Here is a 26,531-nt window from a genome sequence, read left to right on the forward strand (position 1 = left end):
GCTTGGTCTGGCCTGATTCATTCTGTTACAGGGAAGCAATGGCTGCTTGGCCCAGTGAGTGACCCTCACATGGTCACCGTAGGCACGGCATTGAGTGTGCATGGACTGCACACCCTTGTGTGTGAGCCCAGGATCCTGTGTGACCTCTGTGTGACAACCTTGTTTTCACTTCATTGCAAGCAGAGGGGTAGAGGGTAGGAGTGCAGACCTTGAGCCAGGACCCGCGCCCTCCCCTGCCGTTGGCTGGTGACTGCGAGCAAGGAGCTTGGCCTCTCTGATCCTGCGTTCTTCCCCGCTGCAGAGTATGATCGTTGGCAGCAGGTATGTTTCTCCTAGGGTGGAGTGTCGGTGGTGTCCACTGCTGCCACCTTACCGGTGGGTATTGCCTATCCGTCATTCGCTCCCGGGGCGTCCCAGCCTTTGGTAGCAACTAGCTGCCCCACTGTGGTCGCCAGGGCTGCACGCTGTGCCTCTGCCCCTCCGTCCGGGCACAGGTGCCCAGCGATTGCCCTGGGGCACATTCCGGGTGATGGAAATGTGCAACTCCAGCAGAACAACATTGTTCTTTCTGTTTCAATTTTTACCAAAATGCTCAAGGAATTTAAGCTCCACCCATATCACATGCCTTTTCTCTGTGTTCTCACAGACCACATTTTTATTTGTTTGATTACTGTATTTTGTATATTTTTTGTGACTTCACGAAGTGTTTGTCTATATATAAGTTTTTTAGCATATAATAATTATTCTGTTGTATGTTAGCATGTTTTGGCTTTCTTCAGGGTGCAGGTAAGATAGAAGGTTTAAATGTGGTGTGTCAAGTGTACCTGCTCCTTCTGTTGGGTGCTTCTCCTGTAGGGGATACGGTGTCTGTGCAGTAGGGGTGGTCACATGGAGCCAGGTGCTAGGCTCAAGTACTTGTGAGCACCTCGTCTCTGCTCAGTGTAATTCTTTCCCTGGCTGTGGGTGGCCACAGCACTGGTTAAGATGAGCACACCCCATTTGGAGTGCCTGGGGTCAGTACCCTGTTCCAGCTCCACACTCCAGCTTTCTGCACACCCTTGGAGGCAGCAGTGATAGCTCAAGGAACTGGATTCCTGCCACACATGGCACACCTGGATTGAGCTTCCAGTTCTTGGCACTAGCCTAGCTCAGCTGCTGTGAGCATGTGTGGAGGGAGCTGGCCCACTGGGGCTCTCTGTGCCTCTCAAATAAATCTTATTAAATTAAAGCAAATACTGTTTTTGGCTTCTGCCTCAGTTTCCAATATCTTTTTTTTTAATTGGAAACTTAGATATACAGAGAGGAGGAGAGACAGGAAGATCTTCCATCCGATGATTCACTCCCCAAGTGGCCGCAACAACTGGAGCTGAGCTGATCCAAAGCCAGGAGCCAGGAATCTCCTTCAGGTCCCCCATGCAAGTGCAGAGTCCCAAGGCTTTGAGCCATCCTGGACTGCTTTCCCAGGCCACAAGCAGGGAGCTGGATGGGAAATTGAGCTGCTCGGATTAGAACCAGTGCCCATAATATGGGATCCTGGCACGTTCAAGGCGAGGAATTTAGTTGCTAGGCCATCGCACCAGGCCTTGAACCATGATTTTCTTTGACACAAAACTAATGCACCAGCAACAAAAATGTTGGACTACATCAAAACCTGAACCCAATTATGTCAAGGCACAAAACCAACAGAATGGAAAGGCATATTACAGAATGGGAGAAAATGCCTGCCACTGTGTGACTAATAAAGGGTCACCGGGAAGACTACCTAAAGAGGGCCGCCTGCAATGCCTGTGTCCCGTAGGGGTGCCAGCTCAAGTCTCGGCTGCTCCACTCCCTGCTGATGCACCTGGGAAAGCAGTGGAAGATGTCCCAAATCCTTGGGTGCTTGCACCCATGAGGGAGACCCAGTTGAAGTTTCTGCTCTGGCTTCAGCCTGGCCCATCCCTGGCCATTGTCATTTAAGGAGTCAACCAGCAGATGGAAGATCTCTCTTTGCCTCTCTGCCTTTTAAGTAAGTAAATACATCCTTTAAGCTTTTTTTTTTCTTTTTGATTGGAAAAGCAGATATACAGAGAAAAGGAGATACAGAGATAAAGATTTTTAGTCCTCAGTGCACATCCCAAGTGGCTGTAATGGCCAGAATTAAGCTGATCCAAAGCCAGGAGCCAGGAGATTCCTCTGGGTCTCCCACATGGATGCAGGGTCCCAGAGCTTTGGGCCATCCTCTACTGCTTTTCCAGGCCACAAGCAGAGAGCTGGATGGGAAGTGGAGCTGCTGGGAGACGAACCTGCGCCCGTGTGAAATCCCAGAGGATGCAAGGTGAGGATTTAATCACTATGCTATCGCACCAGGCCTAATTAAATACATCCTTAAATTTAAAAAGATTATAAGGAGCCTTAACAAATCAGTAACAAAAGAGAAACAACCCATGAAAAACAGGCAAAGGATGTAAGTTTCTCTGGGGAAGATACAGAGATGGCCAAAATGAAATTATATCCAAAGAAACTAATCATTTAGGAACACAAATAAAAACTACAGTGACATACCACTTCATTCCTGTTAACATGGTGACTATTAACAGAAAATGACAAAGTGTTATTAAGGATACGGAAAAACTGCAACCCTTGTGCCCGGTTGGAGGTGAATGAAAACTGGTATGGCTGCTATGGAAAACAGTACAGCGGTTCCTCAAAAAAACAAAAAGGTAATTACCCTGTGATCAACAGTTCCACTTCAGGTTAATAATCAGAATTGGAAGCAGGGTTTCAAAGCTATTTGCATACCCTTGCTCAAATGAACAGTAACAATTCCTCTGGTGTGCTATTGTGGAAGCAAGCCCGGTATCCACTGGCTGCGTGTGTTTACATGTCAGGATGAGAGTCCAATTCAAGCCACCACATGGATCAACTTTGAGAACACTATGCAAAGTCAAAGAATCCAGTCAGAAAGGATGAATACAGCAGGATTTCACTCGTAGGAGGCACCCGAGTAGTCAAATGGCAGAAGAAGGGTTTGAAGAGTGTCTAATCGGTACTCATTTGGTTTTGCATAAACGAAAAGCAGGCATAGGGAATGATTGCGTAACAGTGTGGGTTACTTAACATGACAGAACTGTTCACTTAAATATGGTCAGAAGAGCAGATTTTATCAAAAATCTACTACAATGAGAAATCTTTTAAAATATACTTACAGGCATGAAAAACTAAAAATTATAGGCCTACATGTAGGAGGTAAAAACTACAGAACACTAAGTTACCATAAGGCTGGGTCAGCAGTGGCTTCTTAGGCTATACAGGATGCTCAACTCGCCAAGTCTCCAAGTTTGCTTCAAAGGACACTGTCAGAAAGTGAAAAGACAAGCTGAGAAAACGTGCCTGTCGTTACCCCACTTCGTTAGGGGGTTTGTGTCCATAAGTCCGCACGAACTCCCCAACTGAACACAGGCCTGATGAGCTGTGTAAGTATTCAAAGAGATGCAAGTGGGCGGCAAGCACAGGAAAACATGCCCCTCATCACTAGCCAGGAGGGAAACAGGTCAAAGTCCTAAGTAAAAGACATTTGGCTCCACAGAATGGCTGCAACCAACTAGATGGTAACAAATACTGATAGTGTAGAAATTGTAACCCTCAGTGCTGGTGGGAATGCCTAGTGACATGACAGCCAGTATGGTAAGCTTGGACTACTCCTCAAATGGTTATCGTGTGACCCCTGCAATCTCACTGTGGGAAGAGACCTAGAGAAATGTAATACAGATCCACATAAAATGGTTACTCACAGATGTTCATAATATTAGTCACAATTGCCCTCCCCCCAAAAATCCATCAAATGGTAAATAAATGTGATATATCCGTACCATGGAATACTCATGGATGATGACAAGTAATGAAGTACATATACTGATCGAACCACATACATGAACCCTGAAGCTGAAGAAGCCGGTCACAAAAGGCCATGTGGCACAAGGTGGATGACAGTGGATTCCAGGATTTAATGACGGCTGATGCCTGGAAGGAAACGGGGCCCAGGGAGTGACTACTACTCAGGACAGGTTTCTCTTCATAATGCCGAGAATGTCCTGGGATCATACAGTGGTGCAAGTTGTACAACTCTAGATATACTAAAAACCACTGACTGTCCATTTAAGGGTGAATTTTACAGTATGAATTCCTCTAGATCTCAGCTATAGAGAAGTCGACTTTTTTTAATTTAAGATTTTATTTTTATTGGAAAGTCAGATATATAGAGAGGATGGTCTCTTCTGTCCGATGATTCACTCCCCAAATGGCTGCAATGGCCAGAGCTGTACTGATCTGAAGCCAGGAATCCAGAGCCTCTTCAGGGTCTCCAGTGCAGGTGCAGCGTCCCAAGGCTTTGGGCCATCCTCGACTGCTTTTTCAGGCCATAAGCAGCGAAATGGATGGCAAGTGGAGCAGCTGGGATTAGAACTGGCACCCACATGGACAAGGCAAGGACTTTAGCTGCTAGGCTACTACACATGGCCCAGAAGTTGAGATTTTTATAAAACGTGTCCTAGGGAACTGATGTTTCGTGCTGCAGTCAGGCACTGCTTGGGATGCCCACATCCCGTTTCAGAGCATCTGGTACAAGTCCTGCCTGCTCCACCACTGATCCAGCTGCCTGCTCATGTGCACCCTGGGGCAACAGAGCATGGCTCACATATTTAGGTCCCTTCCTCCATGTGTGACACTTGGACTTAGAGTCCTGGTGTCCCAGCCATGGCTTGTGGGCATTTGAGGAGTCAACAGATGGGAGATCTCTATCTGCACTTCAAATAAAAGGAAAATTAAAACAAAATACACATCTTATTACTTTATCACTTTTAATAAAGGTTACAGCACTGACACGGTGCACAAGTTCTCTCTCTTCCCGATGCAAAGCAGCGCTCAGTGCTATCCCACCCCATTCCCACCGTGTCACAGGTAACTTCCAGAAAGCAAACCAACTACATGACAACCCCAGGGACTGAGATGTATAAAGCAGTCGTGACTTTTCACTACTCTAACATGCCAAAACTTAAAGCGGAAACTTGGATCTGTATTCAGCTGTTGATGAAGTGATGAGAATTAATTACTGTATTTGCAAACAGCTTCACCCACCTTTGCACAGTGCACAGCTGTTTACACCAGAGCCGCCTGTGCCTTTGGAAAGGGGGTTGTCCCTGCAGTGTGGTCTGGAGAGAGGGACCCCCATCCCCATCCCCTTTTCTGCAGAACTGGCCTTTAGTGCCATGGCAGGTGATCCAGGAAAAGCCAGAATTCTTTTAAAGATCTGATTAGTCTGGCTCAAGAAGTAACTGTTCTCCTTTGGGGTGACTGGCTGAGCACACAGGGCAGGACAGCATGCATGGAATCCTGGCAACATGCGGAACGCCCAGCAGCCATTTATGGCCCTGGAGCTATTCAGGCATCGAGGTGGTTACTTTAGCAAATCAGTGCAAATTCGGCATTTCTGTTTCCAGGAATTAAACAATTTATTTTAGAACTAAGTTGGACAGAGGGAATACAAAAATAGTTTTCCTCTAAACTTTCCCAACAAACCTCTGGACAGGCTCCACGTCATCAACTGTATCGGTCCCCTCAGTGGCTTTTACATGTACACGCTGCATATTACAAGGCAGGTTGGAATTGAACGGCATTCCCATTCTTGGATTCCAAACATAAAACCCATTGATTGTGCTCCCACCCAGCAACTATTCCAATTCTTCTAAAAATAACTTAGCTCAAAAGAATCAGTTTATGCATATTCAAAAACAGAACTGCTCATCCATTTTCTCCAGTGCCTGGAGGGCAAACCCGGACTAACACACACATGTAGCAAAAACTACTCTTGTTTTGCCTTCTCCATGTTAAATATCAGAAAAATCCTTTGCTGATTTCATATTGGCTTCAACATTATGATGTCAATATCCTTTTCTTCCTCTGAATCTTGACCTGGCATCCAGCTGAAAAATAAAGGTACAATTGAATCAAATTTGGTTCAACAGAATTAAACTTAACTTGGTAAGAGCTGTCACTATATTAGGGGAGTAAACTAGCTTACAGCCAAGCAAAAAGCCAACTGTCAGAGCTACCAAGAAACGGTACAAGAATAAAGATGGTATTCACCGGAGTTCCTCATAAGGACAATCAACAAGAATTTCCTTCTCAAGTACAATCCCAAGTAACAGTCCTTCCTTTCAGCTATCATCAGTGTATGTCTTCCAAACTCAGATAATTCATTTTTGTTAATATTTAAATGCTTAAATTGCCAACTATCGAAGAGGGGAGAGAGCCCCCGGCAGCACACTGCTTTCCCAGGGTTTAGTCCTGGGCCCAGGTGGCCCCTCCCAGGCAGCTCACTGACGGGTCTCACCGCGCAGCCACTTCGTAGGTAAAGTGAAGAGTCAGCGAGAATATAAGGCAACATCACACAGATGACAGTATCACTTCCCATAAATTCAAGAGGAAGGAATTATTTAGGGCAGCACACATCTAGACATAACAGATCTGCGTGTAATTGCCCACAATCTTTATCCACTGTGGTCAGCATTCGCTTGCACCCAGACAGAACTACTGAGATGCCCTTCTCCCTTCCACAAAGTCCTGGGGGCCAGCAGCTGTGGTCAGCACTGGGAGGGGGTGTGAACTTCCCTCAAGTCCCACCCAGTCTCACTGGACCAGGAACACCATCTACAGCCTTTAACTGTGCCACTACGACCTGCAATTAGTTTCAGACTTAACTCTGTGTAGGTAATTTCCAACACTGTTAAGTATCTTGAACCACTTACCATTGATCTTTTACACTCAAAGAAGGAGTACTTCAATGCTTGGCAGTGGCCTTCCTTCAAACACTGCCGGGGCGACTTTCCTTCCTGGGACACACAGAACAACGTGAATGCCTGGGAGCTCACAGGGTACCAAAATCACTCTCAACATAGCTCTTTTAGAATGTCATACCAAAGACAAAAATAGAAAATGAACTCATGTAAGAAACAGTTTTCTCTTTGTTCTGGTTCACTTTAAGGGGACTCTGAATTCTCGCATACACTGGTTTCTGCACATCATGTGCTCTAAACATGGTCAGTGTTGGCAGATGGCCAGATCTTTCTTGGGGAGTGCCAATCACACTCCCCCACTTACTGAGCCAAAACTACAAGGTACCCTTGTGAGGTGTTCCCAGATCTCCATCCTCATCTCGGTGAGTCTCCAAAGTGGAATAAAGGAGCAGGTTCCTCCCCAAATGAGGGATGTGGGGGTGGACACTTGAGGCTCCCTACTAGTTAGAAGCCTACCCCAGGCGCTGGTGCAGCCCCTGTCCAAGCGGCTGCCTTCCCCACGGTTTGCCAGTTCCTCTGCCAGCTGCCTTGGTGCAGGGCTCTGCCTACACGGACTCAGCTCAGTGGGAAACCAGCACATCACCTCCCCAGGAGCCTGTGCCCAGCAGGGTGTCCTCTGCCTGGGTCCTGGGCCAGAGGGGCTGTGGGAAGCAAGTGTCAACCTCCTGGAGGCTTGTTCCCTCTCCTGACCTCCCTCCACGTCACCCGGCCCAGCCATGTCGGGGCAACACTCCCACACCCCAGCACAGCACCCAGTTACGGGTCAGGGGTGTCGGGGGTCCACGGGGGACCGAGGCACACAACACGACAGACGCAAGCGCAGAAGGGAGAATCCCCGTTCTTGTTACACTGGAACTACATCCTAACACACCCCAGGTTGTTTTGATTTTTTTTTCTTCTTCTTCTCGAGGTCCAAAACCAACGTGGGAAGCGTCCTACCCACGTTCACCGAAGGCCGACGCTACCTGCAGCACGCAGTCCGACTGCAGCAGGCACGCGCCCAGGTCCTCCTTCACACCCGAGCACGCGCCGCCCTCGGGCTTGTCCTCATAATAGCGGGGCATGCCGGACTGGCCTCGCCGCCCACCCAGGGGCCCACCGGGCGGGCCGACGCAAGCGAGGCCGGACCGGGAAGAAGCAGGAAGTCAGGCGGTACAGCTTCCGGGGGTAGGGGAGAGCTGTCGGTCGAAGGAACTACAGGTCCCAGGGGGCGCTGCGCGCGAGGCGGAAGTGGGCGGCGGCGACGTCCAAGAGGCGCGCCCCCGGGCGCCGTCTACGTTGCGGGAAGGGAAGTCAGCCCTGGCCGGGCTGCGTTTTCTGGTCAGAGGCGGCGAACGAGGCCGGACCCGGGTCGTGGCGGCCGCAGGACTCGAGGTGAGGCCCGAGGAGCTGTCCTTCCATGGGGGCCTCTCCCCACAGCTCGCGCGGCCGGCGGTGACCGTGCCGCGGCCGGCCCTGCCGGCTGCACTAGAGTCGTCTCAGGAAATTCAGGACGCTCGGGGACACGGGTACGGCCCGTGAAGGAGTGATGTTTAGGGTACGCGTGTTGGGAATCCCGCGTGGGACTCGCCTCTGGTCCGGTACCCGCCGGTGTACCTGGCGTCATGTGGTAGTTTGGCGGAGCGGCTGGGCCCGGCCGCTGGGCGTGGTGGCCAGTTGGACCGGACGCCCCGCTGCCATTGCAGCCGCCTACCCGGAGCCCTGAGAGTGAAAGCCGAGGGGTTGGAGCTCCGCTCCGTCATGTTGTTCTGATGGGCGAGGGGCTGGCCGGACGCGGATGCACCTGCGCCCACTGCTGTAGGGCTTCCAGGTGAAGAGCGTGAAGCTGGGAACCGGAGTTTGCCTCCTCCCCGTGGTCGTGGCTGCTCCCCTTCGGCTAACAGCAGCCAGCTGGGAGGGTGTCCGAGGGCCGGCAGGTGTGTTCCCGGGGACCTGAAGCGCAAGTGCAGCCCCAAGGCAAGCCTCGGAGGCAGCGGCCTTGGCTTGTGGTCCCGACCCTTCTCGAAGGTTGCAGGGGAAGAAAACATGCAGTGTCTCCCGGTGACTCGGAAGGGGGCTGCTGCTGGTGACCGCGGGTTTCTTCAGCTTGTGCCTAAGTACCTTGTTATTGCAGGTTGGAAATGTTACCAAGCACCTTAGTGACTGCATCAGCCCATGGCAACGGAGTCCTGAGTTCCAGGGATGCAGCAAGACACACGGCCGGGGCCAAGCGCTACAAATACCTGCGGCGGCTCTTCCGCTTCCGGCAGATGGACTTTGAGTTTGCAGCCTGGCAGATGCTCTACCTGTTCACCTCCCCACAGAGGGTTTACAGGAACTTTCACTACCGGAAGCAGACCAAGGACCAGTGGGCCAGAGATGACCCCGCCTTCCTGGTCCTGCTTAGCATCTGGCTCTGTGGTAAGTGCTGGGCGCTTCAGATGAGACCTGCTCCCTGCAGGCTCTTCAGGGCACCCATGGTGGGAAGTGGGGGCTGTTTGGGAGCTGCTCCTTTTCTCTGAAGCCTCAGGAATTTCTCAGGGGAGAAGGCAGTTGTATTCTGTCAAGTACTGCGGGTCTATCTGTGTCTCCCATGTAGGTGGCAGGGGCCATCTTGCGTTGCTTTCCCAGGGGCATTAGCAGGGAGCTGGGACCTGGATGGTGGTGGGCCGTGGCTTAACCTACTACAGCTGACGCTGGCCCACTCCATGTCTTGTAACAACTGTGCATCAATTCCCAAATGCCAACTGACTCTGACCTGGAGTGCCGAGTCTGACAGTATGTTTGGCAAACAGGCACATTCGCAGTGAGTTCTGAAAATACTGCTGCCAACTTGGAAAACCACTTTGAACTTCTCCAGTGGGGTAACGGAAGGGCCCCTTTCACCTGAAGGGTGTTGTAAGATAATGATGTGTTTAGCGGTTTGCACCTGTAACTGGGCTTAAACTATGCGAGTGCTTTGAGCGCAAGGGCCCTCTTCAGTGAACCCCAAGGACCTCACTGGCCACGCTGCCCACCCGGCTGCAGTGCGTTGCCACCTGAGTGACACACTGTGGGGCCCTGTTTTTGTGTCTGTCACCTCTGCTCAACTCTGGGCATGTGGAGGGCAGGGAGGGGGTCCTGTACCGACAGAACCGCAGTAGAGTGCCTGACCGAATGTTGTCATCTTTCTTTCAGTGTCCACTATAGGATTTGGCTTTGTACTGGACATGGGATTTCTTGAAACAATAAAGCTTCTCCTTTGGGTTGTATTCATAGATTGTGTAGGTGTCGGTCTGCTAATAGCAACTTTAATGTGGTAAGTTTCATGCCTTTGTTTTTCTGATACTGTAGAAGCCTTCTTTTGATTCAGAGGTGTAACAGTTGGTGGAAACTGAAGCTAAGATAACTGAATTGAAGTGACCCATTTATCAGTAGTACTATTTTGAGAGATAGCTCCCATCTGCTGGTTTTCTGCCCCGGTTGCCTGGCAGTGGCTGGGACTGGACTAGGCTAAAGCCAGAAGCTAGGAACTCGATTCACGTCTCCCACGTAGCTGGTGGGGACCCAGCTGCTCGAGTCATCACCCCACCTTCCAGGATGCATAGCAGCAAGAAGCTGGAGTTGTCAGGTTCAGAGCCAGGCCTGGTGATGCCAGGCCAAACACCTGCCCTTGAAATGGTCATTTTTGACTGTCAAAATTATTGTAACTTGCCCTCCTCTTTTGGTACCTGCATCCTAAAATACTCCTAAGGGACATTTGGCCAATAGAATACTGTTTATGTCATACTAATAGGATTCCTGAGCTTACAGAAATGTTATGTATTTAGCCAGTGCTGCTTAAGTTGTATGATGGCTCAGCCTTTTGCCTTCATCAGTGGTGGCTACTCCTAAATGCACAAATGTTCCATAGTGTTTAGAATTGTTTAAATCTTCTGGGTATTTAACGGGTCTTACTTAAATCCTTGATACTAAGTGAAGTACACTTGAAGAGGGTTTACTTTTTAACTTTTGTTGCTTTCCTGCTAAGAGCACAGCGTTTATGGGTTATTTTGTTTGTTCTTAAAGCATTACTGGTCTGACTCTGGGGTTGATGTAACAGCAGCATCGTGGAGTGTGTGCTTCTCGTGTTGGGTGTTTTGGTTCTGTGTGACTGGCCTACTGCAGGAAGGGCAGTGGCTGTGCTGAGTGAGCTTAGTGGAGGATCCAGGAGGCTGTCAGAGAAAGGAGTTCAAATGCCAGCTCAGGCATTTGTGTGACATTTGGTCCCTGTCCCATTGTTTGCAGAGTTAATGATGTTTTTCTGAGAAGGTTATAAGATGCAAAGCATCTGGCTCATTGTGGAGTGCTATGTTAGAGCTTGTGAGTAAATGGAGGTGCAGGTGAAGCGTTCTGTGTTGGGGCTGTTGAGTTCAGGTGGCTGAGTGCTCAGTAGACAGGAAGGTCAGTACCTGCTGAGGTGGGTGACCCTAAACCAGGAGACATGGCTGGCATAATTAGGTGAAAGCTGTGGCTGTCTTTGAGCTCTTCGAAAGGACACCCTCATTCCAGACCTCAGACTGGGCTGCGGGAGGACAGAGCGCATCCCCTGAAGGGATGAAGGGAGAAGCAGAGGCCCTGCAGCCAGGATTCTGTAGGATTCTGCAGACCTGTAGTGGCACTCTGTGCCTGGCAAAATGGGGAATGTCTGGTAAGTTCAGTTGTTTGAGTGAAGCAGTGTTATTCTTTTTTTTTTTTTTTTTAAAGATTTATTTTTATTATTTTTTTTATTGGAAAGGCAGATATACAGAGAGGAGAGACAGAGAGGAAGATCTTCCGTCCGATGATTCACTCCCCAAGTGAGTGCAACGGGTCGATACTATGCCAATCCAAAGCCAGGAGCCTCTTCCGGGTCTCCCACGCGGGTGCAGGTTCCCAAAGCTTTGGGCCGTCCTCGACTGCTTTCCCAGGCCACTGGCAGGGAGCTGGAAGGGAAGCGGGGCTGCCGGGATTAGAACTGGCGCCCATATGGGATCCTGGGGGTGCAAGGTGAGGACCTTAACCACTTGCGCCACCGTGCCGGGCCCAGTGTTATTCTTTTTTAATTGTATTGCATTATGTGACACAGTGTTATAGGCACTTATTTTGACATTTTCAGATAAGTGGGACAGCTTACTGTGTCTCCCTCCCCTTACTGTGCATTTTGTATTTTTACTTCTTTTGAAGAATGAACAACTGGCATTTTTTTTTTTTTTATTGATTATGTTGCATTATGTGACACAGTTTCATAGGCTCTGGGATTCCCCCAACCCCTCCTCCTGCCCTCCCACCATGGTGGATTCCTCCACCTTGTTACAGTATTACAGTTCAAATTCAGTAAAGATTCTTTCTTTGCAAACATATACCAAGCACAGAGTCCAGCATCTTATTGTCCAGGTAAATTCAACAGTTTCTTGGGGAGACCATCTCTGGTTTGAAGGCAGAGCTGGCAGAATATCATCCCAATCAATTAAAAGCTTCAACATAATATCAACCACAGTTTACAACATTATGGAATTAATTGACATGGAATTGAGTAATTAGTATGTTAAAAAAAAAAGTTCTTAACCACATCCTGTGACTACTTCATTGACATTTCAATTTTAGTTTATACACAGAACCAGCTGCTATACACCTTAAAATGGCTATAGGGTACTATTCAGCTGTCTGGTGTTTATTTTAATTTTAGCAGTTTATAGTGCAGAAGCATAATTTTGCTGAACTTGGCAGATTTTAGGATAGTCTAAACTGGCTTATAACTCTAACAAGGCATATGTCAACAGTTGAGATGCAGAACAGTTTAGGAGGGGTGTGCAGAGAAGTCTTCAATGCTCTAGTGAGGAGTAATTAATCTTTGTGCTCTACCTACTAAGGTATATATGTGAATCCACGCTGATCATTCCCTGTCTGTTTCTAAGCTTTCCTTGTTGTTCTCTGTCTATTCTAATTTTTTTTGTTTGCTTTTTTGGGGGGCGGGGGTGTAGCCTTTGGAGCGACCCTGATGGTCATTGCAAGAGAGGTTGGGGATCCAAAGTTGGAGTTAAGTAAGGACCAGAGAAGCTCCTCTCTCTAGTCCTAAAGGAAGTTTACTGTTCTATTTCTGTAGACCACTTGGCTCCTGGCTGTTGTTCCGATGACCTTGGATCCTGCAAGGAAGGATTTGGGCTTCTTGCATCCCATGTGCTAGATCCAAATGGGGGTGGGTGACCTCTTGGCCTCTGAAGGCACTCCAATTCCCCGTGGTTTCTTTGGCAATTGGGATTTAGTCCTTGGAGCTCGTACTGATAGTTTTTGGTGAGGATCCAGGAGTCTTCAGGGTTGGGATACAAGCCTCCTCCTGTCTACCTGCTCCACTCTGGGGTCCCCCCTGCTCTGTGCATATGACCTCCTGTTAAGAGGTTGTCAGGATCGCTCTTGATTTCCCCTATATGTCTTTTTTTATTATTATTATTACATTGCATTATGTGACACAGTTTTATAGGCACTGGGATTCCCCCCCTCCCTTCACAAACCCACTCCCCATGGTGGATTCCTCCACCTTGTTGCATTACCACAGTTCAGATTCAGTTCAGATTCTTTCATTGCAAGCATCTACAAAGCAGAGTCCAGCATCTTATTGTCCAGATAAGTTCAACGGTTTCTTCAGGAGACCATCTCTGGTTTGAAGGTAGAGCTGGCAGAGTATCATCCCAATCAAGTAAAAGCCTCGACATTACATCAGTAACAATTTATAATGGAATTAGTTGACATGGTATTGAGTAACCAACATGTTAAAAGAGAGAGAAAAAAAGTGCAAGTTCTGAACCACATCCTGTGACTTCTACATTGACATTTCAATTATTAGTTTATATACAACTGGGTTCTATACACCTTAAAATGGCTATAGATTACTATTCAGCTGTCTCATGTCTATTTTAATTTTAGTATTGAGCAGTTTATAGCGATGAAGCATGGGTTTGCAGAACCTGGCTGTTTTTCCGGCAGTCTAACTCTATAACTCAAACAAGGCATATGTCAACAGTTTAGGTGAACAGTTTTAGGAGGCATGTGCAGAGAAATCTTCAATACCCTAGTGAGGAATAACTAATCTTTGTGTCCCACCCAGTGAGTTATAAGTGCATCCCCACTCTGTTTCTAAGCTTTCCTTGCTGTTCTCTGTCTATTCTAGTTTTTTTTTGTTATTGTTGTTAGTTTGTTTTGGGGGTATCTGGAGCGATCCTGATGGTCATTACGAGAGAGGGTAGGGACCCAAAGTCAGAACCAGGCAAGGACCAGAGAAAGCTCCTCTCCCTAGTCCTGAAGGAAGTTTACTGCGGACCGCTCAGTGCTCCTGGTTGTCGTTCCGATGACCTTGGATCCTGCGAGGCAGGGTATGGGCTTCTTCCATCCCATGTGGGAAATCCAAATGGGGGTGGGTGACCTCAGAGTTCTCGCCTCTGAAGGCACTCCAATTCCCCGTGGTCTCCTTGACGGTTGGGATGTAGTCCTCGGAGCTCGTACTGATAGTCCTTGGTGAGGATCCTAGGAGTCTTCAGGGTTGGGATACAAGCCTCCTCCTGTCTGCCTGCTCCACTCTGCCCTTCCCCCCCCCCCCCCCCCCCGTGCATATGACCTCCTGTTAAGAGGTTGCTGGGATTGCTCCTGATTCCCCTCATATACCTTTGTAGTTTTGCTATTGTCTAATGCTGATTCAAGTCTGTTATCTATGAGTTACCAGTTATGATCCTGATAGGTTATACATCTGTCTTCCTCACACCTTCTAGGGTGATGTAAGATTTCTCTGCTCTCCCTCCCCATTTCTGAGTAGCATAGGTCCTTACAAGTATATTAGGTTTTACAATTCTTTGATATAGATAGGAGCAGTCTGACTAACATTGATTGTTGATTCATTGGTTATTTCACAGTATCTTATTGCATGAGATAAAGGCTGTTGGGGGTTGAAATAATATTACTGTTTTTCGGATTGACATCATTTCATAACAGCCACATCAACAACAACAACAATAAATTCTATCACCCTGAAAAAATAACACGCCACTGAATAATCAACACCTGCATGACAAAAAAGGAAACACAGAAGTCTCTTGGGAAAAATGATGCCATCATATACTTTATGAGCACGTGATGAATTCTACTAGAGAATAGAGATTATTTGGAAGCAACCAAACTGAAATAAAAACATCAAAACACATGGGATACAGCCAAAAAAACAGACAGACAAAAAAAAAAAAAAACAGGATAGATTGGACTGTTGGAGTTACACTTTCCATGTTGGCTTCCTTATATGAGAGAGAATATATGATATGGTGTTTGTTCTTTTGGGATTGACTCATTTCACTTAACATAATGGTCTCTAGTTGGGAGAACCTGGTTGTAAATAGAATAATTTCATTCTTCTTAATAGCTGAATAATATTCCATGGAGTAGATGTACCACAGTTTCTTTAACCACTCTTCCTTGGACGCACATCTGGTTTGTTTCCTTGTCTTTGCCTTTGTAGATTGTGCTGCTGTAAATATAGGATTCCAGATCCCCTTCTCACATGCAGATTTCACTTCTTTTGGGTATATTCCTAGAATCAGGATAGCTGGGTCATATGGCAGGTTTATTTGCAATTTTCCAAGCACTCTCCATACTGATTTCCACAGTGGTTGTACTAGCCTACACTCCCACCAGTAATGAAGGAGGATGCCTTTCTCCCCACATCCACGCCAGCAGGTGTTGTTATTCAAGTTCTGAATGTAGGCCAGTCTCACTGGAGTTAGGTGGTACCTCAAGGTGGTTTTCATTTGTATCTTTCTGATGGCTAGGGAGCCTGAGCATTTTTGCATATGTTTGTTAGCCATTTGAACCTGTTCTTTTGAGAGATGTGTGTTCATTTGTTACCAGGATTTTTTTTTTTTTTTTTTTTTTTTTTTGCTGTCCCTGGGTTTCTGAAGCTCTTTGTAGATCCTGGCTATTAGTCCCCTATCACTTGTGTAGTGTACAAAAATTTTCTCCCATTCTGTTGGTTGCTTCTTCACTTTGTTAATTGTTTCCTTTGCTGTACAGAAGCTTTTTAATTTGATGTAGTCCCATTTGTTCATTTTGGCTTTGATTGCCTTTGCTTTAGGCGTCTTTTCTAAGAAGTCTTTCCCTGTTCCTTTATCTTGGAATGTGTTTCCTATGTTTTCCGTTAATAGTTTGATGGTTTCTGGGTGTAGATTTAGGTCCTTGAGCCAGTTAGAGCTAAGTTTCATATAATGTGACATGTGGATCTTGCTTCTTAGTTCTGCATGCTGCTATCCAATTGTCCCAACAGCATTTATTGAAGAGACCAGGTTTTTCACCTGGATTGTTTTCTGTTTTCTTGTCAAAGATTAGGTGACTATACATGTGTGGATTCCCTTCTGGTGTTTCTATTCTGTTCCACTGATCTTCTCTGTTTCTGTACCAGTACAGTATCTGTTTTGATAACCACTGCTCTGTAGTGGGTCTTGAGGTCTGGAATTGTGATTCCTCCAGCTTGATTTTAAATTTCAGGATAGCTTAGGCTATTCATAGTCTTTTGTGATTCCAGATGAACTGTTGTATCATCTTTTCTATTTCTGAGAAGAATGTTGTTGGGATTTTGATTGGGATTGCATTGAATCTGTATATTGCTTTTGGTAATATGGTCATTTTGATACTGTTGATCCTGCCAATCCAGGAACATGGTAAGGTTCTCCATTATTCAAGGTCTACTTCTATTTCCTTTTTAAGTGTTTTATAGTTTTCATCATAGATGTCTTTCACATATTTAGTTAGCTTGATCCCTAGGTATTTAAGATTCCTCTCCTCTATTTTAAAGGGGACTGTGCTTAAAATTTCTTTTTCAGCCCTGGAATTATTTGCATACACTAGTGCCATCGATTTGTGTTCATTAATTTTGTATCCTCTTACCCTGCCAAAGTCTCTTATGAGTTCCAATAGTCTCGTGACTGAGTGTTTTGGTTTTCCTATGTAGAGAATCATATCATCTGCAAATAGCAATAATTTCAATTCCTCACTTCTAATTTGTATTCCTTTCATTGGTTTTTCTTGCCTAATAGCTCTGGCTAGGACTTCCAAAACTATATTGAAGAGTAGTGATGACAGTGGACATCCCTGTCTAGTTCCAAATTTTAGCGGAAAGGCTTCCAATCTTTCCCCATTTAGTATGATGCTGGCATTGGGTTTTTCGTAAATTGCTTTGATTGTGTTGTAGAATGTTTTTCTATGCCTATCTTGTTTAGAGTTTTTAACATGAAGTGGTGTTGGGTTTTATCAAATGCCTTCTCTGCATCTATTGACAGGATCATATGGTTTTTAATTTTCAATTTGTTGATGTGATGTATCACATTTATTGTTTTTGCGAATGTCGAACCATCCCTGCATGCCTGGGATGAATCCCACCTGGTCCTGGTGAATGATCTGCCTGATGTGTTGTTGGCTCCTGTTGGCTAGTATTTTATTGAGAATCTTTGCATCTATGTTCATCAAGGATATCGGTCTGTAGTTCTCTTTTTCTGTTGTTTCTCTCTCTGGCTTTGGTATTAAGGTGATCTTAGCTTCACAGAAAGAGCTTGGGAGGATTGCCTCTTTTTCTATTGTTTGAAAACGCTTGTGTAAGATTGGGGTAAATTCCTCTTGGAATGTTTGGTAGAATTCAGCTGTGATGCCATCTGGTCCAGGACTTTTCTTGGTTGGGAGGGCTTTAATTACTGATTCAATCTCAGTGCATGTTATTGGGCTGTTTAGATTGTTAATTGCTTCTTGATTCAATTTTGCTGGATTGCATGCGTTCAAGACTATCCATCTCCTCTAGGTTTTCTGATTTGTTTGCATATAGTTGCTTGTAATAGTTCCTGATGATTCTTTGTATTTCTGAGGTATCTTGTTATAACTCCTTTCTCATCTCTGATACTATTTGATGTGTATTTTCTCCCTCCTTTTTTTGATTAGTTGAGCTAGTGGGGAGTCTATTTTGTTGATTTTCTCAAAGAACCAACTCTTTGATTGATTGATCTTGTGTATAGTTCTCTTGGTCTCCATTTGGTTTATTTCCTCCCTTATTTTGATGATTTCTTTTTTCCTACTAATCTTGGGATTTCTTTGTTGCTGTGTTTCTAGTATTTCAGTTGTAAGATTAGCTGATTTACTTGGTGCTTTTCTAATTTCTTGACATAAGCACTGATTGAAATGAACTTTCCGCTCAGCACCGCCTTGATTGTGTCCCATAAGTTTTGATAAGTTGTGTTGATGCCTTCATTTGTTTCAAGCAATTTTTAAATTTCCCCTTTGATTTCCTCTCTAACCCATTGCTCATTTAGTAACATATTATTCAGTGTCCATATGTTTGTAAGTCTTCCTTGATGTTTCAACTGCTTGGTCTCAAGTTTCACTCCTTGGTGGTCTGAGAAGATGCATGGTATGATTTCCACTTTTTAAAATTTTCTGAGGCTTGTTTTATGGCCTATAACATCATCAATTCTGGAGAAAGTTCCATGTACTGATGAAAAATAAGTGTATTCTCTGTAGGATGAAAGGTTCGATAGATGTTGACTAAGTCCATTTGCTGTAGAGTTTAGGTGAGTTCTATTGTTTCTTTGCTGAGTTTCTGGCTTTTTTATCTGTCCATTTGTTTTAATGGGGTATTAAGGTCTCCCACTATGATTGTATTGGAGTCTGTTTCTCTTTAAGTCCATTAATATTTGTTTCACGTAGCTAGATGCTTTGGCGTTTGGAGCGTAAACATTTATTATGCTGATCTCTTCTTGCTGAAGGCATCCTTTGATCATTATGTGGTATCATTCTTCATCTCTTCCGATGCTCTTCACATCAAAGTCTATATCATCTGATATAAGAATGGCTACACCTGGTCATCTTTCCTTACCATTTGCTTGAAATATCTTTTTCCATCCTTTCACTTTCAATTTTTTCCTGATCTTTGTTGGTGAGATGTGTCTCCTGTAAGCAGCAGATAGTTGGGTTTTGTTTTTTGATCCAGTCCTCCAATCTATGGCATTTGACTGATAAGTTTACACCGTTTACATTCAGCATTATGGATAAGGGGCAGTTTGGTCCTGTCATTTTGGCAATGTGTGTTCTATGATTGAGTCTTCTGTTAGCCTTCTAGTGGGATGTTCTCCACATTTGCCTTTGTTTCTGGTGGCTGCTATTTTTTCTTTCATGGGAACATCTTTGAGTATCATTTGTAGGGCAGGTTTAGATGAGACAAAATCTTGAAGTTTTTCTTTATTGTGGAAGAATTTTACTTCATTTTCAAAGACAAAGGAGAGCTTTGCAGGGTAAGTTATTCTGGGCTGAAAATTTTTCTCTTTTAGAATCTGGACTACGTCACTCCATTCTCTTCTGGCCTGTAGTGTTTCCTCTGAAAGGTTAGCTGTGAGTTTGATTGGAGTTCCCCTATATGACACTTGATTTTTTTCACATGCACATTTAAGGATTTTTTTCTTTTTGTTCGACTGATGAGAGCTTGATTATCATGTGTCGTGGTGAAGTTCGCTTTTTGTCAACTCTGTTTGGAGTTCTGTAGCCCTCCTGTATGTTATTTTCCAATTCTTTGCTCAGATTAGGGAAGTTTTCCTTTATTATTTCACTGAATACACCTCTAATCCCAACTTCTCTTTCTGCACCTTCTGGAACTCTCATATAACTCTTATGTTGGACCTTTTAATCATATCTTTTAATTCTTAATTTTTTTTAGCTTGACCTAGCTCTGCTTCCAGCTTTTTGCTTGTTCCTTCATGGTGACAGGAAATATCTTCTAATTCTGATATTCTTTCTTCTGCTTCATCCATTCTGTTGTTGAGACTCTCCACTGTATTTTTAATTTGCTCCACTGTATTCTTAATTTCTGATATATCTGCCTTAATTTGATGTATTATGCTATTTCTTCTTTGAACTCTTGTTTGTAATTCTCATTGTTGACCAGCTTTGGAACGAGTTTTCTGAGTTTTTTTTTTTTTTTTAAGATTTATTTATTTATTGGGAAGTCAGATATACAGAGAGGAGGAGTGACAGAGAGGAAGATCTTCCTTCCGATGGTACACTCCCCAAGTGACCGCAACGGCTGATGCTATGCCGATCCGCAGCCAGGATCCAGGAACTTCTTCTGGGTCTCCCACACGGGTGCAGGGTCCCAAGGCTTTGGACCATCCTCAATTGCTTTCCCAGGCCACAAGCAGGGAGCTGGATGGGAAGTGGAGCTGCTGGGATTAGAACCGGCACCCATATGGGATCCCGGTGCGTTCAAGGCGAGGACTTTAGGCGCTAGGCCACACCGTCGGGCCCTTCTGAGTTCTTTGTCCCCCATTTTCTCAATGTCTTCCTCAGAGACATTAACTCAGAGTGGGCAAAGTTTTTGCTCCTTTGTTGGAGAGTCTTCAGTAACATTCACAGTGCTTTTGTCTTGTCTTTTACCTTTTGTAGTTGCCGATCTGTTTGACGAAATCATCTCTATGGTGTATTACCTACAGGTCTATAAGTTGATTTTTATGTTCGATCAGTGCCCTGGATTTGGAAAACACAGCTGTCCTGAATAATTGCTTTGTCCCTGGCACTGATTTTGTAGGCAGCCCTGACCTTGTCGCCCCCTGCTGGCCGATAAATCTGAGTACCTCCTGGGGTTATTTTGGGTGGAGTTGGTCGCGTGCCTTGTACGAGTTGTTTTCTCTATGGAGCCTGTGCAGTCAGTGCTCTAAGATGGTGGTATTTTTGTCCCCAGGTCAGTTCTTGGGGGACTCAGCTGTCCTCCCTTCAGTGTAACAGTGTCTGGTCCCGTGACACTGTTATCTGAGAGCTGCTGAATAGCGCATGCGCAGTTCACCACTCCTCCCGCTTGCAGTTTATCAGTGTTCGGAGCACTTGCCACAGTGTCCAAGATGGCGCCCGTAGGGGCATCACCAAAGATCAGGGGGCTGTCGGCCATTAGCTCCAGGGATCACACAGACCCTACAGGCTGCAAGGCTGGTGCTGTGGGCTCAGCTCAGTGCAATTAGCTAATAACACGCCCACTCTGGATCTTCACTTGGGGTCCACACCCGAGATGGTGCCAGGTAGAGAATTGTGGCCGCTGGCTTTCAGCTCCAGGGACCACACCGACCCTGCAGGGAGCGAAGCTGGTGCTCCCCTCCCCACTTGGATCAGTTCCATGTGGACAGACAGAAAGGCGCCTCTGTGCCGTTCTGTAAATTCCGCGTTCTGCTGCCTCCACACGAGATGGCGCCCTGAGTCCCTTCCTCTCTCTGCCTGTGGCTGGTTCCAGTCACTCAGCTTGATTGTCAGCTCCCAGACTATACTCACTTTCCTAGCTCCCCACATGGACCCAGGCTCTCACCTGGTGGTCACAACATCTGTGTGGAGGCCACTGCTGGACGCCTGGCTGGTGCTGGAAACAGATCGCTGGAGCCTTGATTCCCCCTATATGTCTTTGTAGTTTTACTATTGTCTAATGCTGATTCGAGTCTGTTGTCTATGAGTTACCTGTTGTGTTCCTGATAGGTTATACTTCACGTCTTCCTCACATATTCTAAGGAGATGGAAGATTCCTCTGCTCTCCCACCCCATTTTCAAGTAGCTTAGGGTCTGAAAGGTATATTAGGTTTTACAATTCTTTATGTAGATCATAAGCCGTCTGACTCACATTGATTGTTCATTAATTAGTTTCATCACAATATCTTATTGCATGAGATGCAGGCTGTTTGTGGTTGGAATAATATTGCAGTTTACAGGTACTATTTTTTGGATTGACATTATTTCATCTTAAATTAAGGCAAACATGTGGTATCTAACCTTTTGGGATTGGCTCATTTCCCTTAACATAAATGGTTTCCAGTTGGGCCCATTTGGCCACAAAAAACTGCATTTTTTTTTAATGCAAGTTCTTTTTTTTTGTTTTTTTTAAAAATATTTATTTTATTTTTATTGGAAAGGCGGATATACAGAGAGGAGAGACAGAGAGGAAGATCTTCCATCCAATGATTCACTCTCCAAGTGAGTGCAACAGCCGATGCTATGCCGGTCCCAAGCCAGGAGCCTCTTCCAGGTCTCCCACGCGGGTGCAGGGTCCCAAAGCTTTGGGCCGTCCTCGACTGCTTTCCTGGGCCACAGGCAGGGAGCTGAATGGAAAGTGGAGTGGCCAGGACTAGAACCGGCGCCCATATGGGATCCCGGGTTGCTTAACCACTGCGCCACTGCGCCGGGCCCCATTTTGTTTTTTTAATAGCTGAGTACTATTCCATGGGATAGATGTACCATAGCTTTCTTATCCAGTCTTCTGTTGATGGGCATTTCGGTTGCTTTCAAGTTTTTGCAATTATTGATTGTGCTGCTGTGAACATAGGGATGCATATTGGTTTCTTGTGTAACAGGTGTTTTGGATATATTCCTAGGAGTGCTATTGCTGGATCATATGGTATGCAGATTTTCAGTTGTTTGAGTGTTCTCCAGACTGATTTCCGTGGAGGCTGTACCAACCTGCAGCCCACCAGCAGTGGAGTAGGATTCCCTGTTCCCCGCATCCTCGCCAGCAAGTGTTGTTGGTGGTTTTTTTGTATGTGAACCATTCTTTCTGGCGTTAGGTGGTACCTCATTGTTGTCTTAATTTGGATTTCCCTGATTGCCAGGAAACTTGTACATTTTTTCATATGTTTATTTGCCACTTAGGTTTGTTCCTTTGTGAAATGTTTGCCCATTTCTTGAGTGGCTTTTTTTGTTTTGGTGTTGTGGAGTTCTCTGTATATTCTGGAGATTAGCCCCCTATCACCTATGTAGTGTGCAAAGATCTCCCATTCTGTGGGTTTTTTTACTTTGTCGATTGTTTCCCTTGCTGTACAGAAGCTTCTTAGTTTGATGAAGTCCCATTTGCTTATTTTGGTCTTGATTGCTATTGCATTTGATGTCCTTTGCAGGAGGTCAGGGCCTACACCTAAATCTTGCAGGATGTTTACAACATTTTCTTCCAAAAGTTCAAACTGGTTTCTGAATGTAAGTTTAGGTCTTTTATCCATTTAGATTTGATCTCAGTGTATGGTGATAGATGTGGGTCTGTCTTTTTTTTTCTGCAGGCTATTAACCAGTTGTCCCAACAGCATTTGTTGAAGAAACCTTCCCATTTGCTTGGATTGTCGTCTTTTTGTCAGTGATTATTTGGCTGTATCTGTGTGGGTTCCCTTCTGTTGTTTCTATTCTGCTCCACTGATCCTCCTCTCTATCTTTGTGCCAGTATCAGGCTGGTTTTGATAACCACCACTCTGCAGTATAGGACTGGCATTTTCTTAACTGTATCCATGCCCTGGAATGGAGTGATATGTCCTTGGGTATTTGTGGTATACATGATATTTTTATAGTCTTTGAAGATTTTTTAAAATTATAATTCATGTGTTCACTGTAAATTAATGCCTGAACAGTTGTTCTCACGGCTGGATAGATGTTCCATTGGCTACTCCTTTCCTGCTGTTGCTTCTGATTTTCCTCACCTTTTTGTGGGGTTGATGGAGCTCTTAGACCTTGGATCTCATTTTCTTTTTCAGGTTCATTTTCATTTTCTTTAAAAGGCTGCAGAGGAGGGAGGAGAACTTCCATTCCCTCCCCAGATGTCCACAGCAGCCACATGTGGACTGCATCTGGGTCTCCTGCACAGGTGGCAGGGGAGTGACCACAGGTAGACTCGAGGGAAGGAAGCTGCATGTTTGTGAAATGGCAGTGGCACCTGCTCTTGGCAAGTTCAGTTTGTTTGAAGCAGAATTTTTATGACATTTTCAGATAACTTAGTGCCACCCCGCACGATGCATATCAGCAAGAGCTGGGTTGGGAGCAGAACATCCAGGAAGCAGACAAGGCACTCTGACACAGGCCATGGGCACCTCAAGCCACATGCCCACACCTGCGTGTGTTACTTAGGTGATGGCAAACACTGATGAGTCTGTACCTCCAGTTGGGACCTATGCTAAACTTGAGGTTTTGTGAACGGTGTCTTTTTTCCATTGTAATAGGCAACTTCAGTATGACACGTCTGACTCTCAACTCTGACGTAGTCTTCAGAACCACTGGAGAGTGGTTTCGGGCAGGCAGGCATTGAGTTTAATAGGTAAGACACCCACACAGCAGTACCTGGGTCGGATTCCTGGCCCTGGTCCTGCGGAAAGCAGCTCATGATGGCTCAAGTGACTGGGTTCCTGCCAGCCATGTAGGAAACCTAGATTGAGTTCCTGGCTCCAGCTCAGGCAGGGAGGAATGAACCAGCAGGTAAGCGCTGTCCATCCTGTCTCTCAAGTGAAACTTGACAGAAATGAATCACAAACTTCCTGCAGTTACCCCTCCCCCCCGCCCAGCCCACCTGTTAGTGGCACCTACATGTTCTGTTGAAAGCAAAAATCTCAAGTCACACTGGATTTTTTTCTCACTCCATATATATATTTTTAAATTTATTTTAAAGGCAGGCAGTGTTACATAGATAGAAGAGAGGGAGAGATAGAGTTTCCATCCGTTGGTTTACCCCCCAGATGGCATCAGTGGCCAAGCCTGGGCCAGGCTGAAGCCAGGAGCTTCTTGCAGGTCTCTTGTGGATGCAGGGTCCGAGGTAGCAGAGCCGTTTCCACTGCTTTCCCAGATCATAAGCAGAGAGCTGGATTTAGCACCTGGGACTCGAATTGGTACCCATGAGATGCTTGTGCTGCATATGGCAGTTTAAACCGTTGTGCTATAATACCCATATATGCCAGCCTTTGTTTCTGGGCTGTCTAGTCCATTAGCCCATGTCTGTCTGCAGGCCAGTGCCCTGCTGTTCATGGCTGTGGCTCTGGAATCTGTAAAACCCGCCACAGCATTTGTTTACAAGGCTTTCCTGACTACCTGGGAGCCCTGAGAGTCCTTGTGAATTGTAAGGTGGGTGTTTGTTTCAGCACAAGCATGGCTGGGGTTTTGAATCTGCATTGTTCTGTCATCTACAATAGTTTGTCTGTCCATGTTTTTATACCATCTAGTGTCAAATTTCAGCAAATTTTGTAGTGTTCAATATGCAAGACTTTCGCTGCCTTAGTTAAGTTTAAGGGCTTTCCTAGGCTATTAGCAGGGAGCTGACTCCAAAGTGGAGGAGCTGGGACGGCCAAGTCCCTGTGGGATGTTGGTGCTGCAGGTGCGAACCTCAGCCTTCTGCTTTCATCAGCAGTGTGTCCTCAGGTTAGCCAGCAGGGAGACTGTAAAAGCCAGCGGTCTTAAAATGGCCACAGGCATCACAAGATGTGGCCCCTGTTTCTTTTCTGGCGTCACCTGCTGCTTCTGAGGGGCACACCAGCCATTCCTTAAACAACATGCATGTCACTGCCCGTGGATCTTCCAGCTGCTATTTTGTACCCACCAAATTTCAGTCTGCAGTTCAGGTTTGTACTCTCCTCTCCCTCTTTCCAGTCCACAGTACCACTGGGCCTATTCATGGGGACTTCAGAAACTTCTTGCAGGATGCATAGATGTCAAGCTTCCTGCACCAAAATTTAATTACATTTGCCTAGAACTTTCTGAAGTATCATGTTTGTGTCGCTCTCTTCTCGGAGATTTTGTTATGGCTGTCTCCCTGAAATGAAGAATGCCGTCTGCCCCATAGGTGGTTTGTGAGTAGAGAATTTACTTTATTGCAGCATGAAACATTTTAATTGTTTTCCAGGTTCATCTCTAATAAGTACCTAGTGAAACGACACAGCAGAGAGTATGATGTGGAGTGGGGCTACGCCTTTGATGTGCACCTGAATGCTTTTTATCCCCTCTTAGTCATTCTGCATTTCATCCAGCTTTTTTTCATCAACCGTAAGTAGCAGTGACTTTTCAGAGTATCTCCAATGCCTTCATAATGTGTCATGGTAAAGACTGACTGTATTCCTCTCTTCTGGCAGATGTCATCCTAACAGACACATTTATTGGATATTTAGTTGGAAATACCTTATGGTTGATTGCAGTTGGCTATTATATCTATGTAACCTTCCTAGGTTACAGTGGTAAGTAACTTTAAAGTTAGTTTTGGTTATTGACAACATGGGAGGAGGCAGTTGTAACGTGACACTCTTAGCCTCACTGATGGAACACTTATATGCACTGTCCCAAGGGTACTTAAACTTGTGGTAAATGGAAATAAAAGATGTTTTGGTACAGTTTCTTTCATGAACTTTTTGAAGACCTCCTGTAACAGCATCCTCTTTACCTTAAGGCTTTGGAGGTTTAAACTCACCAGTTTTCATTAGCATTTCTGGTGTTTGTCCTTCACTTCCCCCTTAGCCTGTGGGCTTAAACAGCTAAATGAAAAGGAAGCAACAAATAGTCCTATAGCTCTGGCTGTAAATGACATTATCTTTTTGGAAGTAACATCTTATTCCCACATTCTGGATGTTTCTTTTGCAGCACTACCATTTTTGAAGAGTACAGTCGTTCTTCTCTACCCATTTGCACCTCTCATTCTGCTCTATGCGCTGTCCCTGGCACTGGGCTGGAACTTCACACACACACTCTGTTCTTTCTACAAGTACAGGGTGAAATGACTGGCAGCAGTGTTGGCGTAGTGACGACTTCTTGTAAAATCTGTAAATAAATCATCTTTGTAGATAACTGATGTAAAGTTTACGAAATTAAAGTATATTAACACTTGTTGAGTACATTCCTTAAAACTAATTAAGTGTACACTTCTGTAATAAATTTTAAAAAAGCAATACGTTA

At 45.5% G+C, this 26,531-nt stretch overlaps 2 protein-coding genes across 2 annotated transcripts; one reads left to right on the plus strand and one right to left on the minus strand.

The window, feature by feature from the left end:
• Window positions 1-4,827: 4,827 nt before the first annotated feature.
• On the minus strand, window positions 4,828-7,967 carry LOC121165199 (cytochrome c oxidase assembly factor 5). Its single transcript, XM_040993770.1, has 3 exons — window positions 7,799-7,967; window positions 6,786-6,869; window positions 4,828-5,960 (listed from the first exon to the last, which is right to left on the minus strand). Exons 1-3 carry the CDS (start codon window positions 7,895-7,897, stop codon window positions 5,919-5,921), a joined length of 225 nt encoding a protein of 74 aa, XP_040849704.1. The 5' UTR covers window positions 7,898-7,967; the 3' UTR covers window positions 4,828-5,918.
• Window positions 7,968-8,103: 136 nt separating this feature from the next.
• Window positions 8,104-26,527, plus strand: UNC50 (unc-50 inner nuclear membrane RNA binding protein). The gene is made up of 6 exons (XM_040993774.1): window positions 8,104-8,207; window positions 8,947-9,233; window positions 9,990-10,110; window positions 25,492-25,631; window positions 25,718-25,819; window positions 26,220-26,527. Exons 2-6 carry the CDS (start codon window positions 8,954-8,956, stop codon window positions 26,354-26,356), a joined length of 780 nt encoding a protein of 259 aa, XP_040849708.1. The 5' UTR covers window positions 8,104-8,207; window positions 8,947-8,953; the 3' UTR covers window positions 26,357-26,527.
• Window positions 26,528-26,531: the final 4 nt, after the last annotated feature.

This window comes from Ochotona curzoniae, unplaced genomic scaffold (assembly GCF_017591425.1).
Source record: "Ochotona curzoniae isolate NIBS_2020 unplaced genomic scaffold, NIBS_Ocur_1.0 contig_883, whole genome shotgun sequence".
NCBI classification, from domain to species: Eukaryota; Metazoa; Chordata; class Mammalia; order Lagomorpha; family Ochotonidae; genus Ochotona; species Ochotona curzoniae.